The sequence below is a fragment of the Hemicordylus capensis genome, chromosome 16 (assembly GCF_027244095.1).
Source record: "Hemicordylus capensis ecotype Gifberg chromosome 16, rHemCap1.1.pri, whole genome shotgun sequence".
NCBI lineage: Eukaryota > Metazoa > Chordata > Lepidosauria > Squamata > Cordylidae > Hemicordylus > Hemicordylus capensis.
In genome coordinates, this window is record NC_069672.1 from 4,249,799 (window position 1) to 4,267,420 (window position 17,622).

Consider the following 17,622-nt stretch of genomic DNA (forward strand, 5'->3'; position numbering starts at 1 on the left):
CTCTCCAAGGTTTCAGGCAGGCATCTCTCTCAGCCCTACCTGGAGATGCTGCCAGGAATAATAGCCAGGACCATCTGCATGCAAAGCAGAGGCTTGCCACTGAGAAGAGCTGGTCTGGTGGCAGCCAGCATGACTTGCCCCTTAGCTAAGCAGGGTCCACCCTGGTTACATATGAAAGGGAGACTAGAAGTGTGAGCACTGGAAGCTATTCCCCCTCAGGGGATGGAGCCGCTCTGGGAAGAGCATCTAGGTTCCCAGTTTCCTCCCTGGCAGCATCTCAAAGAGAGGGCTGGGAGAGATTCCTGCCTGCAACCTTGGAGAAGCCGCTGCCAGTCTGTGCAGACAATGCTGAGCTGGACGAACCAAGGGTCGGACTCAGTATATGGCAGCTTCCTATGTTCCTATTACAGCCCCATCCCTTTCATTTGCCCAGTCCTGGGGAAAGCACATGATGGAGGGAGGAAACCCTCATCTTGGCCATTGCTTATCTGCCCTTGCCTTCTCCCCCCGGCCACACAAAGCACTCAGTTCTGCTCCAGCACTGGGATGAAATGCTGGGGAGGGCTTCAGGACTCCCTGCCTGCATGCCCCCTCTGCTCTTAATAAATCCAGCCACCCCTTGCTCTCCCTGCTTCACACAAGCTTGGGGCAGACCCACACTTAAAGAGCCGGGCTTGCTCCCAGCACAACCCGCTCTGGGCCTGTGCCTTTTTATAAATTTTATTTTATTTTTATTTTATGATTTACATTTTCTATCCCGCTCTTCCTCCAAGGAGCCCAGAGCGGTGTAGTATCATGGCTGAATGGGGATTTGAACTCGGGTCTTCCTGGCCTTAGTCCAGCACTCTAACCACTACCTGCACTGTCCACTCCTCATTCAACAGCCTTTCTGGGTTCTCTCTCTCTCTCTCTCTCTCTCTCTCTTCCAGGAAGCCGCAGCTCCTGCAGGGCGTCTACGCGATGGGCTTCAATAGGCCCTCCAAGATCCAGGAGAACGCCTTGCCGATGATGCTGGCAGAGCCGTAAGTAGGTGCATGTGCTGTTTGAGGGGGCCCTCAGACTTCCCATAGCCTGGGAAACATACCAGCAGGGATTCGAACTGGCAACCTCTGGCTTGATAAAAAAAACAACAACCCCACAATTGACGTATGCGTATTGGGTAATACGAAAGGTCAAGGGATAAGGGGTCTAGCCAACCAATATCCCTATAAACAAGTAAAGATAATATGTTCTAAGGGTTTCTTTGTGGGACAGTGGGTCTAGGCAGGGGTGAAGATATGTTTAGCTCAGTTTATCAGCCAGACAAAATATTTTACTTGTCCAGCTATGTTGGTAGGACTTTTTTTGCTCGCCGGGCATCATGTTTTGCTCGTCACAGACTAGTAGACTAGTGGATTTCTGCAGCCCTGGGTATAAGAGTGGTAGAGAGAGGATGGGTCACCCAGCTAGTTGAAGCGATTGTATTCCTCTTTACCAGTGGTAAGCATAATAAAGTACTTTGATACCATTAACTGCATAATTGTGTCCGGACATTTTTCTGTGAGTCAATGAATTGTTCTGGAGGGCCTAGTTCCCTGCTCTTCTGCCGAAGGTAATGGCCCTGTAGAGGATAGTGAATGTTTCAATAAGGTAATAATACATTCTTACGCTTGCCAGTGGCTTTAGCTCAGTCCTCAACTGGTGGCTGCCTACCCCGAAGGAGCGGCGTGCTCCTGAATTGGGATCAGCGCAGTCTCTCTACCGAGGTTCGATCCCAGGAGAGCAGAGAGTAACCACCATCCATATCACAATTTCCTACAGAAACGTGCTTCATTCATACATACATATACATAAGCCTTTATTATGGTCAGAGACCAGCATAAAATTACACATTAAATGAAAGTAATATTAGAGCAAGGTTACATGTTGATAGAGGTGATTGCAAATATGATGGTAGCTATGATGATAGCCATTGTGAAAAGGCAAGAATTTTAAAATAATTACAATTTAAAAGAAACAAGCCACACTGCTAAGAAACTCAAACCGCTTAACGTAATAAAATGCACAGAAAGGATGAAAGGGGAATTTGAAAAGCTAAAATTAAGATTGGTTACCATACATTAGACTACAGTGGTCCCTCAACTTACGAACTACTCGACATCCGAATTTTTCGGCTTACGAAAGGAAAAAGTGGCCGCACGCTTACGAATTTTTCAACATCCGAATGGAAAACCGTTGGCGGTTTTAGATGCGGTTTCCTCGACTTATGAATTTTAGATGCGGTTTCCTCGACTTACGAATTTTGATAATGTGGTCGTTGCCCCATGGCGAGCAATGCTCCGCAGGAGTTTGCAGAGTTTGCATTTTGCATGCCTTTAAAGTGCACTTGATAAAGAGGTTTGCACATAAAACTGGGTGTCTGGGTCTTTTTCCTAGGCTCTGGAACGAATTAATCCGTTTCCAATGCATTCCTATGGGAAACCGCTTTTCGACTTACAAACTTTTCGACCTACGAATGTGCATTCGGAACGGATTAACTTCGTAAGTCGAGGGACCACTGTATTACTAAAAATGAGAGAGTTACACTAAATGCCAAAACACACTAAAATGCGCGACATGGCGAAGTTACACTGCATTCATCTAATCGTGCTTCATTCTTCTCCTTCCTCTTGGCGTTGCCCTGCAGCCCACAGAACCTCATTGCCCAGTCTCAGTCTGGTACCGGGAAGACGGCGGCGTTTGTCTTGGCCATGTTGAGCCGCGTGGAACCCGAGAACAAATACCCGCAGGTAACTTGGCCTTTGGAGCCGCGCCGGGGAGGGAAGCCCCGTCTGCTCCAGCGAAGGGCATGCTCTCGCTGGCCATATTCGTCAGCTGGTCCAGGCTGCTGCTGCAAGGATGCTCGTGGCTGCCAGTCACTTCATGGGCATCACACCCATCCTGCATCAGCTCCATTGGCTACTGGTCGGCTTCCGGGCTAGATCCAAGGTCCTGGTCTTGGCCTTTAAAGCCCTCCACGGCTTGGGGCCGGGGTAGCGGTCGGACGGCATTCGCCCCTATGAATCTGCCAGTCTCCTCCAGACAAGCCAGGCCTCCTTCCTCTTGCAGTGCCTCTGCCTCTCCCCGACGTACGAGCTGGCGCTTCAGACGGGGAAGGTGATTGAACAGATGGGCAAGTTCTACCCAGAGCTGAAGCTGGCCTACGCGGTCCGCGGCAACAAACGTGAGTGTGGCCTCTCCCGTGGGGGTCCTCCAGGCGTGGGGAGGGGGTTGGAAGCCAGCCGGGGCCAAGGGAAGCCTCTCGAAAGCGGGTTTCCGTGGGGAGGGTTGGAAGGGGCGGAGTGACATGGAACGATCCAGCGTTGCAGGCTGGCGGCTGCAGAAGCCGGCGGATCGCGTCGTGTCCCGCCGCGAGGAGCCCTGGCAAGGTGCCGATGTCTTGCGTCTGGACCTCCCTGCTAAATTGAATAAATAATCATAACGATAACAAAACTGACAACATTGATGATGAAATTCAGCTGTCCCGGGTCCTTGGGAAGGACTCGATGTCTGGGTAAAACAAACCAGTCCGTAACGTCTGACTGTGTAAACAAGAAATAATAATTTAAAAATCCATCTCTGGCTCCTGCTTTGTGTTCCCCGCCGACTGAGATGCAGTCGGTGGCTACTAAGAAGAGATTTCATTAGTGCTAACTCCGCAAAGAGGCTCCTGGTGAAAGTGGTGATTCTTTTTATTTGGACGTGGGGAGAGTGACTGGCCTTCTCCGTCCCCAGCACAGCATCCCTCCAGTGGCTGTGGCTGGTGTCTATTTTATGATTCTTCTAAAGATTGTGAGCCCTTTGGGGACAGGGAGCCATCTACTTATTATTATTTTCCATGTAAACTGGCTGGCAAGCGGAATATAAATATTTGTAGTAGTAATGGCCCCAGGGTGGTGGAATCCCCCCACTAGGGAGGCTTGCTGTGCTGTGTCTTTGTTTGCTTTTGAATGCTAAGCCAAATGGTGCTTTTTCAGAGGTTGCTGGGGGTTGGCTAATCTTAGAATATTGTGCAGAGTACTACTGATGTGTCCTGCTGATATCTTTATTTTTGAGCTATTTTGTGTGTGGCCTTTTTATTTTGTAGGTGGCTAGAGCCAGCGTGGGGTAGTGGTTAGAGTGGTGGACTTGGGGCTGGGGAGACCTGAGTTCAAATCCCTGTTCATCCACAAAATTCTCTGGGTGACTCCCTTCTCTCTCAGCCTGACGTACCTCACAGGGCAGTTGTGGGGATAGATGTAACCAAGTACACCACTTGGGATTCCTTGGAGGAAGACTGGGATGTAAACGTAAAAAAAAATAGATTGCTGGATCTGGATCAAAGAGCAGGATATAAATCTCTTAAATGAATAAATTAACCTGAATAGATCATGTTGGCTTTCGATCAAGCCACAACTGGCCGGGTCTTCTGTGGGATGCATCCAGAGGATCTGGAGTGTGATAATTTGTAGGCTGAGCCAGCCAGGGAGGAGAGTTGGTCTTGTGGTAGCAAGAAATTGGTCCCCTTTGCTCAGCAGGGTCCACCCTGGTTTGCATTTGGATGGGAGACTTGATGTGTGAGATATTCCCCTTAGGGGATGGGACCGATCTGCCTGCAAAGCAGAGGCTTGCCACTGAGAAGAGCTGGTCTGGTGGCAGCCAGCATGACTTCTCCCCTTAGCTAAGCAGGGTCCACCCTGGTTGCATGTGAAAGGGAGACTACATGTGTGAGCACTGGAAGAGATTCCCCTCATGGGATGGAGCCGCTCTGGGAAGAGCAGAAGGTTCCAAGTTCCCTCCCTGGCAGCATCTCCAAGATTGGGCTGAGAGAGACTCCTGCCTGCAACCTTGAAGAAGCCGCTGCCAGTCTGGGTAGACAATCCTGAGCTAGATGCACTGAGGGTCTGACTCAGTATATGGCAGCTTCCTGGCTCCTCCCAAATTAGTGTTTCTACGGGCAACCTGATGACATCGCTGTAGAGCTTGAGTCTTCTGGTTGCAGGACTGAGAAATCCTTCAAATGCAGAATATTAGACCCTGAGAGAGAAACCCGTCCTGTGTGTGGAGGGCGGGGAGAGAAAGAAATCAGTGGCCACAGGTGGGAGACCAGCACAGCTTGACCAAGATGGGCATGATCCCTTAGGAAGACTTGCGCAGGAGGAGGTTCCCAAGTGGACTGTGGTCTCCTGAGCCCCAACGCACTTCTCGCCTCCTCTCTCAACAGTGGAGCGTGGTCAGAAGATCCCCGAGCAGATCGTCATTGGCACCCCAGGCACCGTCCTGGACTGGTGCTCCAAGCTGAAGTTCATCGATCCCAAGAAGATCAAAGTCTTTGTCTTGGATGAGGCTGATGTCATGATTGCCACCCAAGGCCACCAGGACCAGAGCATCCGCATCCAAAGGTGAGGGCGGCCACACGGATACCTGGCTTGTGGTGTGGAGTGTTGTTTTTCTGGAGGCTTCTCTCATTCTGATTTGATATTGATGGTATTATTATTAATTATATGGATATAATTAATATATCCAGATCTGGCAGGTCTGGATACGGTTGCCGCCAACCGATACGGTATCCGCCGAGTTGCGGATACGGTCCGCACCTCGGGACCAGGCCTTCTCTGTGGCTGCCCCGGGGCTTTGGAACTCGCTCCCTGCTGAAATAAGAGCATCTCCTTCTCGGTTTATTTTTAGGAGGACCTTGAAGATGTGCCTGTTGTCCCAGGCCTTCAACTGAGATCAGATTTTTACATTTTAATGTGTTTTTATTGATTATGATTTTTATATTTTATGAATTTTAAATCTTTTATATTTTTATATTAATTTGTACACCGCCTAGGGATTTCAATATTAGGTGGTATATAAATCCAATCAATAAATATATCCTGCTTTCCAGAGCAACAGAGTCCAACTCTGCTCCTCTTTCTACGTGATAGCCCTTCAGATATTTGAAGACCGCTATCATATCTTCCCCCTCATCTTCTCTAGACAAAGCCTGCTCAACTTAGGCCCCCCTCCCAGCTGTTTTTTTGACTACAACTCCCATAATCCCCAGTCACAGTGGCCAATAGCCAGGGATTATGGGAGTTGTAGTCCAACATCTGCAGGAGGGCCAAAGTTGAGCAGGCCTGGTGTAGACAATACTGAGCTAGATGGACCAGTGGTCTGTGTTGGTATATGGCCGCTGACTATGTTCTTGTGTTCGTGTGTTACAAAGAGCTCTTACAGTTAAAAAAAATCCCACGCCCGGTGTTTCCCAACCAGGCTTCCTCCGGATCAGTTCAGTTCAAAGTTTATTACAGTCTATGACCAGCACAACAAGGAAATAAAATAGAACATATAACACAGTTTAGGATAAAAACAGAATACCAGATATTTATTTCTAGATATTATACGAGATTCTAATAACGCAAACATCTGATCCATTAATTGGCCTTAAGTTGGCCTGGGGAAAGGACCTTCAACAAACTATTAGTAACCCACAATGGAATGGAAGTCGGTGTGTTCTACCTCTTCCCGAATTAGAGAGAATTTTGTTAAGCTCTTTCATAGGTGGTATTTGACTCCTTCTGGATTATCCCACATTAATAAGAGTTTGTCTTATTCTGTGCTGGAACGGCTGTGCAAGCAGGGGGACATACTTCCATCTATGGTGGTCTTGTCCCAGTATTTTCTGCTTTGGGACAGAGGTATTTTTAGAAATGGGTAAAATTAGACAACAGAGGTTAGCTGTGAGACCAGAGTTGGCTCTGTTAAATGTATTTTCGGGAGCTAATTTGGCATTATTGTCTAAGGATCTTATAGTTTTTTATGTCAACTGCGGCTAGATTATCCATTGCACAATACTGGAAGCACAAAACTATGTCTTTGGAATCTTGGTATCAGTCCATGTGGCATATTGCCATATCTGAAAAATTGACCCATATTATTTGTCTTCGAGCGGTTCAAGCTAATTCTAATGATTTTTCCATGATATGGTCAGATTTTATTCTGTTCACAAATCAAGATAATTTTGGTCATTCTCCTCCTCCTGATTATTTACATATCTAAGGATGGTTAAGGGATGACATTATGTATCAGTTTTACTATTCATGTTTATGTATTGTCTTATTGAATTTAAAAACAAAAACATAATACCAGATGTTGGCAGCATAACCCACAGCTGGGGAGGCTTGGAGTTCTAGTTGGGCAAGGATCCGGAGCGGAAGAGAACCGGCTGACTTCTTTCTCCGATATCTGGAGACGGCAGTCCATGGAGGAGGCCCGTCACCCTCTTCTCTGTGGGCTTCCCAGAGGTATCCGGCTGGAAGCAGGAGGCTGGCTCTGATGGGCCTCTCGGCTCTTGTGGCCACCCTGACTCTTCGCCCTCATCTTCTAGGATGCTCCCCAAGGACTGCCAGATGCTGCTCTTCTCGGCCACCTTTGAGGACTCAGTGTGGAACTTCGCCAAGAAAGTCGTCCCCGACCCCAACATCATCAAGCTGAAGCGCGAGGAGGAGACGCTGGACACCATCAAGCAGTACTACGTCTTGTGCAACAGCCGGGAGGAGAAGTTCCAGGCCCTCTGCAACATCTACGGCGCCATCACCATTGCCCAGGCCATGATCTTCTGCCATGTGAGTGGTTGGGGGGGGGGGGCATATGACGGCTCTCGGGCCTCTGCGGCCAGCGGCGACATTTCACAGGAGTCCAGAAAAATGACAGGCCGGGGCGTTTTTCACACAGCAGGTTTTACTGCGGATTTACTGTGAGTTAGTTGCCCCCAAAACCGACACAAAAAGTAGCTTTTTTAAGCCCTGGGTATAAATTGGGCTACGCTCTTGGTTGAATCCCCGCTGGTATGTCCCCCAGACTATGGGAAATGTCTATATCAGCAATATAGGAAGATGCCGAAAGGCATCATCTCATTCTGTGCGGGAGGAGGCAGTGGGAAACCCCTCCAGTATTTTACCAAAGACCACCACAGGGCTCTGTGGGTGACACAAGTCGACACCGACTCAACAGCACGCTTTATCTTTTTACCTAATGTATAGTGGAAAATCCGAATCGTGTGTGACTCGCAGGGACTTTGGGGTGCATCTGGCCAATATGGGAACACCCCCCCTCCATTCCAGAGGTGATGTGAGCAAAAAGCCCTGTGTGAAAAACGCCCGGGGGGTGATGGGGATAAATTGTAGCTGGGAAATCGTAGTTCAGCAACAGCGATTGTACCACAGGTTGGGCATCCCTGCCACAGGTTGTGATACTGGACCCAGCTCCCTGAAAGGTCTTCCCTTTCCTTTTTGAAAAGTCAGGTTCTAGCCATTAACGCTGCAGACGTTGCCTGGATGAGTGCCGCCAGCACTTCCCATAACTGGCAGAGCCGGAGTTAATTAGGCAAATGAGCAAAAATGTGCCTAATTAGACAAGGATTGTGATGCAGCTTTTTCTTGAAACAGAATTCCTTTACTTGGTATGACATGGATCAGTGGGCAGCTAGTGCAAATAGCCCCTGTAGAACCTCTGACCCCGTAAAGTGAAATTGGGCTATGAACCTCATGGGCCTGGCGAAGAGCCTTGTGAGATCCAAAAGCCTGGAGCGTTTAGCCAACTAACGAGATCATTGTGGCCTCTTCGTGGGGAAATGGGATCACCCCCTTTGGGAGTCCTTAAAAAGAAGTCAAGCTTTCCCCTGATCTGTTGCACTTCATACTCCCATATTAGCTCCTCCCCGCAAGGGGGCTTGATCTGTTCTGTGGTGTGTCGGTTCTCCCACCTCCCTTCCATTTTGCACAGGCATTTGAGGGTTGCACTCCTCGGAGTCAGACTCCCATAGAAGTGAAATTGCAGTGGGCGGCGTGGAATGAAGCATCGTGGGTGAGGATGTGTTGTCTCTGTAGCCGGAGTTCGCTCTTCCTCCCAGCGAGGTCTCACCGGCCCCCTCTTTGTTGGTTCCACTCCACAGACTCGCAAAACGGCAGGCTGGCTGGCAGGCGAGCTCTCAAAAGAAGGCCACCAAGTGGCGCTCTTGAGCGGCGAGATGATGGTGGAGCAGCGGGCCGCGGTGATCGAGCGTTTCCGAGGGGGCAAGGAGAAGGTCTTGGTGACCACCAATGTCTGCGCCCGAGGTAACTGTGGCGCTCCGCTGGGGACACGAGTTGCGTGGGGGAGCAGGAGCGGCCACTGAGAAGGCCTCGCCGCCGAATCCTAGAATGTCCGGGTTGCTAGGGATCTTGGAGGCCTTCCCGTCCGGCCCCCGGCTTTGTGATTCCAGGTGGCCACTTGCTTGCCCTCTCCTGGTGGTCTCGGAAGACAGTCGAGGTTCACATGGGGAGCATATAGGTTTTGAGAGGTTTCCCCATCGGGCGGACACACCAGTAGATCTACAAAAAAAATCTTCACCGTCTGCCTGGAATCAGTGTTCAGTACTCAGATACCATAGAGCAGTGGTTCCCAACCAGGGATGTGTCTGAACGGTGACTCCACTTGTAGCTGGGAATGATGGGAGTTGTTGTTCAGCCACATCTGGAGAAACCCAGGTTGGGAACCACCGCCATAGATGAAAGGGCAGCTTTAAGCCACGCCAGTCATAGAATTGGGAGGGACCCCAGTCATAGAATTGAAGAAGGCACGCCAGTCATAGAACTGGGAGGGACCCCAGTTGGGAGGGACCTTTGGAGGTCATCTAGTCCAACCCCCTCCTCAGTGCAGGGATCTGCTACAGCATCCCTGACAGCCGGCAGCCAAGCCTCTGTTTGGAAACTTCCAGCAAAGGATTGCCCACCAGGCAGGCTGTTCCACTCCCGGGCAGCTCTTGCAGTACCTCCTGATGTCGAGTCTAAATCGGCTTCCTTGTAATTTCAACCCGTTGGTTCTAGTCCTGCCCTCGGGAGCGACAGAGAGCAAGTCTGTTTCTTCTTTGCCTTCAGATAGTTGAGGACAGGAATCATCTCTTCCTCTTGCTCCCTTGGGCAAAGAGGCACGTTCCGAAGTGGGGGTCTCTCTCCTACTCAGGGCTGCAGAAATTCACTAGTCTACTAGTCTGTGACGAGTGAAAAATGATGCCCGACGAGTGAAAACAGTCCTGATGAGTAATGTACCAACACAGCTGGACAAGTAAAACATTTTTGTCTGGCTGATCAACTGAGCCAACATTTCTTCACCCCCTGCTTATGGGCGGAAGAGTAACTCCCCCCATCCAGCCCAGCAGAGCATCTTTTCCGTGGCGATTGCCAGTGTCTCCTTTGTGTCGTCCGGTTAGACTGCGAGCCCTTTGGAGACGGGGAACGAGTCTCTCGTTCTCTTCGCCACCTAAACTGCTTGGAGAACTGCCTGAAAAGCAGCATAGCAATAAGTCTCCTTCAACCATTCCTCCTACGACGGGGTCAGCAACCCGATGAGATGCATGCCAAAGGTGGCACCTGGGATGATTTCTGAGTGGCATTCATCCTGCCAGGAATAGGGGCCGCGGTGAAGCCCGTTGCCTTCCTCTGGCTGGCGTGTCACTGTCTGCCGTAGCCTGCAGCAGAAACCTAGGACTAGTTGTGGCTGTGCCGGTTGGCTGGCTCTCTCTTGAACATGCATGCTCTGAAAAAAATGGATGCTGGATGTGAGAGCCAGTCGGCACAGCCAGAGAGGCCACCCCCGTCAGTCCTGGATGTCAAAACAGTGACCCACCAGCTGGGGGCAGGCAGCGGGCATCCGATGTATCAGAGGGAAGGGAAGGAAGATGGTGTCGGACAGGGGGGAAGTGCGTATCTATTTTACTAATCTGTGTTTTCAGTGCAGTGCTGGCCTAAGTGTGTCCCAGCTGGTGGTCACAAACATTTAGATATCGCTTTTCAACCCAAGAACCGGCCCCTTCACCCGCAGCACTTTTCCTCCCCTAGGGATCGATGTGGAGCAGGTCTCTGTCGTCATCAACTTTGACCTCCCGGTGGATAAAGACGGCAATCCGGACAACGAGACGTATCTTCACCGCATCGGCCGCACGGGGCGCTTTGGCAAGCGGGGCCTGGCCATCAACATGGTGGACAGCAAGCACAGCATGAACATCCTCAACAGGATCCAGGAGCATTTCAGTAGGTCCTTTCCAGCTTCTTTCTGCCTCGTGGCAAATTCTCAAATTCATTGCCAAACTCTCTGGTTCCGGAGGGTGACTTGGGACATTGTCTGATCCTGTAGTAGAGGGGGGGTTCTCCAACCTGGGTTCCCAGATGTTGGACTACAATTCCCATCATCCTCAGAGGCCATTGTGGTCAGGGATGATGGGCGTTGTAGTCCAGTGGCATCGGGGGACCCACGTTTGAGAACCCGGTGCTGTCGTGCCTTCATGTGTAAGAAAAACATGACGTGCCATTCTGGTTGCTCCCTGTCTCACAAAAGAGAGATCAGTGTTGGGGAATGACCCTGTTGTGCCATCCATGCGAGTGGTGCTGTACAGAGGACAGGCCCTTGCCCCAAGGAGCCTACAGTTTGGGATGCAACACAGGAGACAATAGAGGGAAGGGGAGGAAGAGTGTGCATTTATTTTATTACTGTATTTACCTGAATCCAAGGCTAGATTTTTTGATACCAGAAACCAGGAGTCCTGTTCCTTTGGAGTAAATTCAGGTATAACCTATATCTAACCTCTGCTTTTTAAGGGGGTCATCTTACATTCGGAGATGTCTTCGATTCTGGTAAATACGATTAATACGTGCTTTCAATGAGGTGCTGGCCAAGGAGTTTCACAGTAGGTAGCCGTGAGGACCAGAGTACAGGAGACCCTCAAATACCAGGGAGGTACCATTTGAGCAAAGTTCCGCAAACATTGAAGCCACAGTATTTATTTGAATACTAGACCTAACCGCGGAAAATGGAGTTCAGTTCTGCACAGGCTGCTCCTGGGGGTTTAAAATTTAAAAATCTTTCCCCGCACGGCTTGTCAGCTGGTGTAAGGGAAGGAATGTTTGAACTTCAAACCGCCCTGAGCCACTTTAGGAAGGGCATTATGTATATATTAATCAATCAAACCCCAAGAACAGCCTCCACACTTCCCTGCTGGTTCGTAGGGGGCTCTGGGAAGTTTAAATTTAAATTTTAAATTTGAACGTTTAAAACAGGCCTTCTCCTGGGCTTGGGAATGCGTTCCCTGTTGAAATCAGGGCCTCCCCATCTCTGGCAACGTTTAAAAAGGCACTGGAGAGACACAGTTTATTCACCCAGGCTTTTCATTAGATTTATAGTTTTGAAACATTTTCAAGACTGGGTTTTAAATGTTTTAAATGTTTTACGTGATTTTCATTGTTAATTGATTTGATGTTTTAAACCATTCTAATTGTAAACTGCCCTGAGATGCAAGTTTTGGGCGGTACAGAGATATTTTAAATAAGTAAAATAAACTCGTGGGCCCGGGCGCAGAGCATCTGTGCCTTTAGTTTGGCCCAGCCAGCAGTGTGCCCCACAACAGGCGTGCCTGGCTTTCTGGCTGGCCGGCCAGCTAACTGGCCGTTCCCCTCCAGCGGGAAGAGAGCTGGTCTGGTGGTAGCAAGCATGACTTGTCCCCTTAGCTAAGCAGGGTCCACCCTGGTTGCATATGAATGGGAGACTAGAAGTGTGAGCACTGTGAGAGATTCCCCTCAGGGGATGGAGCCACTCTGGGAAGAGCATCTAGGTTCCCAGTTCCCTCCCTGGCAGCATCTCCAAAAATAGGGTTGAGACAGAGACTCCTGCCTGCAACCTTGGAGAAGCCGCTGGCAGTCTGGGTAGACAATCCTGAGCGAGATGGACTGAGGGTCTGACTCAGTATGTGGCAGCTTCCTATGTCCCCACCACCACCACACACACACCGCCTCCTCCTGGCGGCCAGGCCAACCAACATCCGCCCGGAGCCAGCTGTCAAACTCCTTTTGGCTTTCTAGCCCTCTGCAGCCACCAAACTCCCTGCCGCTCCAGAACTCTCGCGTGCTCTTGCGAGCGGTTGCCACGCCTGGACCGTCTTGGAGAAAGAATTCTATAGAAGATAATTCTATAGATACCCATCCCCATGCACCAGCTGAGAATTGGCGAGTGGCGGGGTGTTTAAACTTTAAACCTCAAGGCGCAGCCTGCGGACTGCATCTCAGCTGGTACATGGGATCCTTCAGGCAGACCAGTTTAATTAGGGGGTTATTGAAAGGAAGAGGGAAACCCTGCAAATGACTGAAACGACCCCTGTAATGACAGAACTGGTGTGCACGGTAACGGTTGCCTGCGAATGGGCAAAACTGTGGGAGATGAACCCCTAATATCCAAAAGTCTCCTGTATTGGGTGGAATACCCACTTCTCTATCTGCGTAGTCTGTTGTCACGTTCTTTCTGAGGAGCAGATTCGTGGGGAACTATTTGCATAAACCCTGCCACCTGCTTCCTGGTGGCAGATTTCTTGAGGGTTATTTCCGTTGGCCCTGCCAAAGCATTAAGATCCTCCAGCAGTAGCAGCCACAAATCTGATCATTTTGTTTTGAACTGTCATAGGAACACAGGAAGCTGCTGTCTACCGAGTCAGACCCTTGCTCCATCTAGCTCAGTATTGTCTGCACTGACTGGTAGCAGCTTCTCCAAGGTCACAGGCAGGAGTCTCTCTCAGCCCTATGCTGCCAGGGAGGGAACTTGGAAACTGCTGCATGCAAGCAGAAGCAGGCAGATGCTCCTCCCAGAGCAGCCCCATTCCCTAAGGGGAATATCTTGTAGCGCTCACATGTGGTCTCCCATTCAAATGCAAACCAGAGTGGACCCTGCTTAGCAAAGGGGCAATTCATGCTTGGTACCACAAGTCCAACTCTCCTCCCTACAGTGCCCAGAAAAGCATTCAGATCTACAGCAGGCAGCCTCCTAGGAACATAGGAAGCTGCCTTTTAGTGAGTCAGGCCCTTGGTCCATCTAGCTCAGTACTGCCTTCACGGACTGGCAGCGGCTTCTCCAAAGTCGCAGGCAGGAGTCTCTCTCAGCCCTATCTGGAGATGCTGTCAGCGAGAGAACTTGGAACCTTCTGCTCTTCCCAGAGCAGCTCCATCCCTTAAGGGGAATACCTTGCAGTGCTCACACAGGTAGTCTCCCATTCAAATGCAAACCAGGGTGGACCCTGCTTAGCAAAGGGCCATTCAGGCTTGCGGTCTGGAAGGTGGTATACCCATAATTCAAATACCTGGAGACTGTGCCCCTAAGTCGTTGGGCTGGACTTTTCTGCGCTTTGGGGGCAGCTCTGATCCTCCGATTGTGTTTCTTTTTGTAGACAAGAAAATTCACAAACTGGATACAGACGATTTGGACGAAATAGAGAAAATAGCTAACTGAAGTGCAGCGGCTGGAACGGATGCGTGCCGCCTCCCGTGGTAGCTCTCCCACTCCAATTGGATCGCCATCTTGATTGGCACACTTCACAGCCAGTCGCACGCAACGGGACGTTTTTAGAGATAACAAATACACAGAAATTACCTCATCGGGGAGGGGCGGGGAATGTGGCTGGACGGGATTTCGAAGGTTTGAAAAGTGCAACTCTAGGGAAAGGAGCAATGTTTACAGCAACTTTTAACGTTCTTTCTTTTTTTAGTTTAGCCTTAATGGGAAAGTCTCTTAAACTCTAAAGATGTAATGATGCCAAAAACATAGTCAATTAGGCCATCGGCACTCCTGCTTTGATCTCTTGTCAAGTGGCGAGTACCTTTTTTTAAAAAACACCCACAAGCCGTAGTATATTAAATGTTCAGCCACCAAGTATATGCAGATGACCTTTTTCTTTTTTTGAGAGAGCAAGCAGATCGGAGCAGGGCGGAAAATCAAGTCTTCACGAAATGGGGTCTTCGCTTTGAGCTCTCATTGCTAGACGACTTGGTAGATTCTGCTTTTCCTTGGGTCGGCAGTCTGGAGAGGTTGCTCTCCACTGACCGGCACCGATCTTCAATGCCGTTCCCCCCTCAAGGAATTTGGGGAAAATTGTCATCTCGCAAGGCGTCCCAAGATCCTTTGCCAGTCTTCATGGAGTTCTTGGCAGGGCAGTTAACCCTTGTATTTTTTTTTTAAGATCGCAGGGCAGAGATCAAATAGGCCGGTAAAAAAAAAGTAGGATGTATTTCAACTTTGCTGAACCAAATAGGCGACCTGTTAGCAGTGCTAGTTCAACTGGGACAGCTTCAGGGTTTGGAGGATGCCGGAGTGCTGTGCTGTAACACCCCGCTCTCTCCCCCGTGAGCTGCCCATTTTCTCAGCAGATCCTCTTTCCAAGCAGATCTGCTTCCCCAAAACGGTGGATGGGTCATCACTGACTCCTTCACAAGAGCTGGGGCACCCTATAGACTGCGTAAGGTCGGAAGTGGAGGAGGCCAGGCAGGCAGTTGGTGACATTGAAGAGGAAGGCTTCTACTATCACAGTTCGGAGATCACCTCCTAGCATGTTTTACCTTGAAGGGGATTGGCTTTTTAGGCAGAAGCGGCCAGTTCTCCACATGCTGTCCGAATCGGGGCAGCTCCACGAATCGGGGCAGCTCCACCAAGCGCCCGTATTGAGTGGCCTTCATTTTGACAGCACTTGCCTAAGAAGCAAGAGGGTCATACAAGAACGCGGCCGGATGGGTTCTGTCCAGCCGCCTGGACTTGAGACAAAGCCGTAGCTACGAACTCAGCATCTGCTTTGATTTGGGTGGGAGCAAATCCTAGTTACAGTTATGTTGACCAAAAAGATCCTTTGGTGGGAAGTGCCACATTTGCTTGTTTTTTTAGAAGCATGCTTAGTCACCAAGGTTTCAGTTAGCGAAATTATTCAGAGATGCGTGGAAGCTCATCTGGTTCCACTCCGCTTGCAGCTTTTAGACGCAACCAAACCATTCCCTTCCAAATTAATTTGGGTTTTCTGGTCCCATTGGCACGATGTTAGATGCACAAGGGTTCGGGCTTTCACCTGCTTTCTCTGGGCAAAGGTTAGAATATTTTTCTTCACACGGAGAGAGAATTGGAACGACCATCAACCCCCTACTTGGTGTGGGAATCCCTTTTAAACGAACACACAAATTGTGCATTCTGGGAGGGTTCCCCCCCTCCCTTTATAATTCTTGGCTGTTAACTGTTCTGTTCAAAGACAGAAACATGGATTCTTTTACCAAGTAAAAAAAGACAAAAACCACACACAGTTCGTTTTTAAAATGTACCTAAAATTTTAGGAAACCTGCGTGCAGCCTCCTATCAATTTATGTAAATGGCTTTCGTGGTGGTGGGGTAGGTTTGAAAAAGAAAAAAAACACCCCACAGATTTTGTTTTTGTATGCTGGGGTAGATCTATTTTTATTCTGCTGGAAATGGTAGGCGAGTGTGTTCGCGTGTGGCGTGTGGCGGGAGGCCCTTTCAAGCACCTCCTTGGGTACTGAGTGATGACGTGAGAGCAGCCTGCCGGCACGGGATGTTCTGGCCCGCTACCGCGTTCGGGTGCTCTTTCTGATGGACTTCTCAGTTGGAATAAAGAACACAAAACACGGATGTTGGTCTCAGCTGCCTTCCTTGCGCCCGCATGCTCTTGTCCCAGGAGCCTGGCTACTGAATGGGGCCCAAGTCGGCCCTGGCGTACGAGACGGTGAAGCCCTAATGTGTTCCGCAACTTGCACAAGACGAGCTGGTGATGGCCACCAGCTTGGATGGCTTTAAAAGGGGCTCAGATAAATTCATGGAGGACAGGGCTATCGGTGGCTACTAATCTGAGGGCTAGAGGCCAACCTCAGAGGCACCACGCCTCTCAATCCCAGCAACAGCAAGAGAGAGGGCATGTTCCCTCTAATGCAGGCCTGCTCAACTTAGGTCCCCCCAGCTGTTTTTGGACTACAAATCCCATAATCCCCAGCCAGTGGCCAGGCATTATGGGAGTTGTAGGCCACCATCTGCAGGAGGGCTGAAGTTGAGCAGCCCTGCTAGTCCTAACGGGATCCCAGATGTTCTTGACTACAACTCCCATAATTCCCAGTCAAAGGCTGGGAATTCTGGGAGTTGTAGTCAACAACACATAGAATCAGTGTTCTCTCTAAGGCTGGGATCGTCAACGTTGGGCCCCCAGATGTTCTTGGACTTCAACTCCCATAATCCCTAGCCAAAGGCCACTGGGTATGGGGATAGTTGAAGTCCAAGAACATCTGGGGGCCCAACGTTGAGGATCCCTGCTCTAAGGTGTGTGCACATGTATCTGCTCACAGATTTTTTGATGTCTGCTTAGTTAATTTTGGATCCCGCTCAGGTTGAATGAGGAAGGTCCCACTCGGAATATACACGTGCACATACTGCCTTGATACTGCCACCCAGAACAAAATTCATTCTGCACACAGATGGAAAAAAAATAGGACACTGCATGGAATTCCCTCTTGGAGCCCATGGGCTTCCAAGTGGCATGTTGTGGGCCACTGTGTGAAAGAGGATGCTGGATTAGATAGGCCTTGGGCCTGATCCAGCTGGGCTGTTATGTTATCTGTACCAGGCATCTGAGAGCTCTGCACTCAGGATCACTTTTGAAATGAATGCAGATCTCAAGTTCTGGTCCACCTTTTCTCCTGTCCCATTTCTATACTGCAGCTGAGATTGGACGTTTCTTTTGGGAGGAAGATTGTCTTATTCCAGGGAAAGGCAACAAGCAGAATGTATCGCCTGTCAATTAAGCCC

General features: G+C 49.7%; 1 protein-coding gene across 1 annotated transcript in view; it reads left to right on the forward strand.

Annotated features, from left to right (window-relative positions):
- LOC128338439 (ATP-dependent RNA helicase DDX19B) overlaps window positions 1–16,456 on the forward strand; it is a 43,235-nt gene extending 26,779 nt beyond the window's left edge. The window contains exons 5-12 of the mRNA XM_053280876.1: window positions 930–1,022; window positions 2,666–2,768; window positions 3,088–3,202; window positions 5,222–5,399; window positions 7,370–7,607; window positions 8,936–9,098; window positions 10,860–11,051; window positions 14,225–16,456. Coding sequence (XP_053136851.1) covers window positions 930–1,022; window positions 2,666–2,768; window positions 3,088–3,202; window positions 5,222–5,399; window positions 7,370–7,607; window positions 8,936–9,098; window positions 10,860–11,051; window positions 14,225–14,286 — 1,144 coding nt within the window. The 3' untranslated portion in view covers window positions 14,287–16,456. The remainder of the gene's footprint in view (window positions 1–929; window positions 1,023–2,665; window positions 2,769–3,087; window positions 3,203–5,221; window positions 5,400–7,369; window positions 7,608–8,935; window positions 9,099–10,859; window positions 11,052–14,224) is intronic.
- The last annotated feature ends 1,166 nt before the right edge of the window (window positions 16,457–17,622 follow it).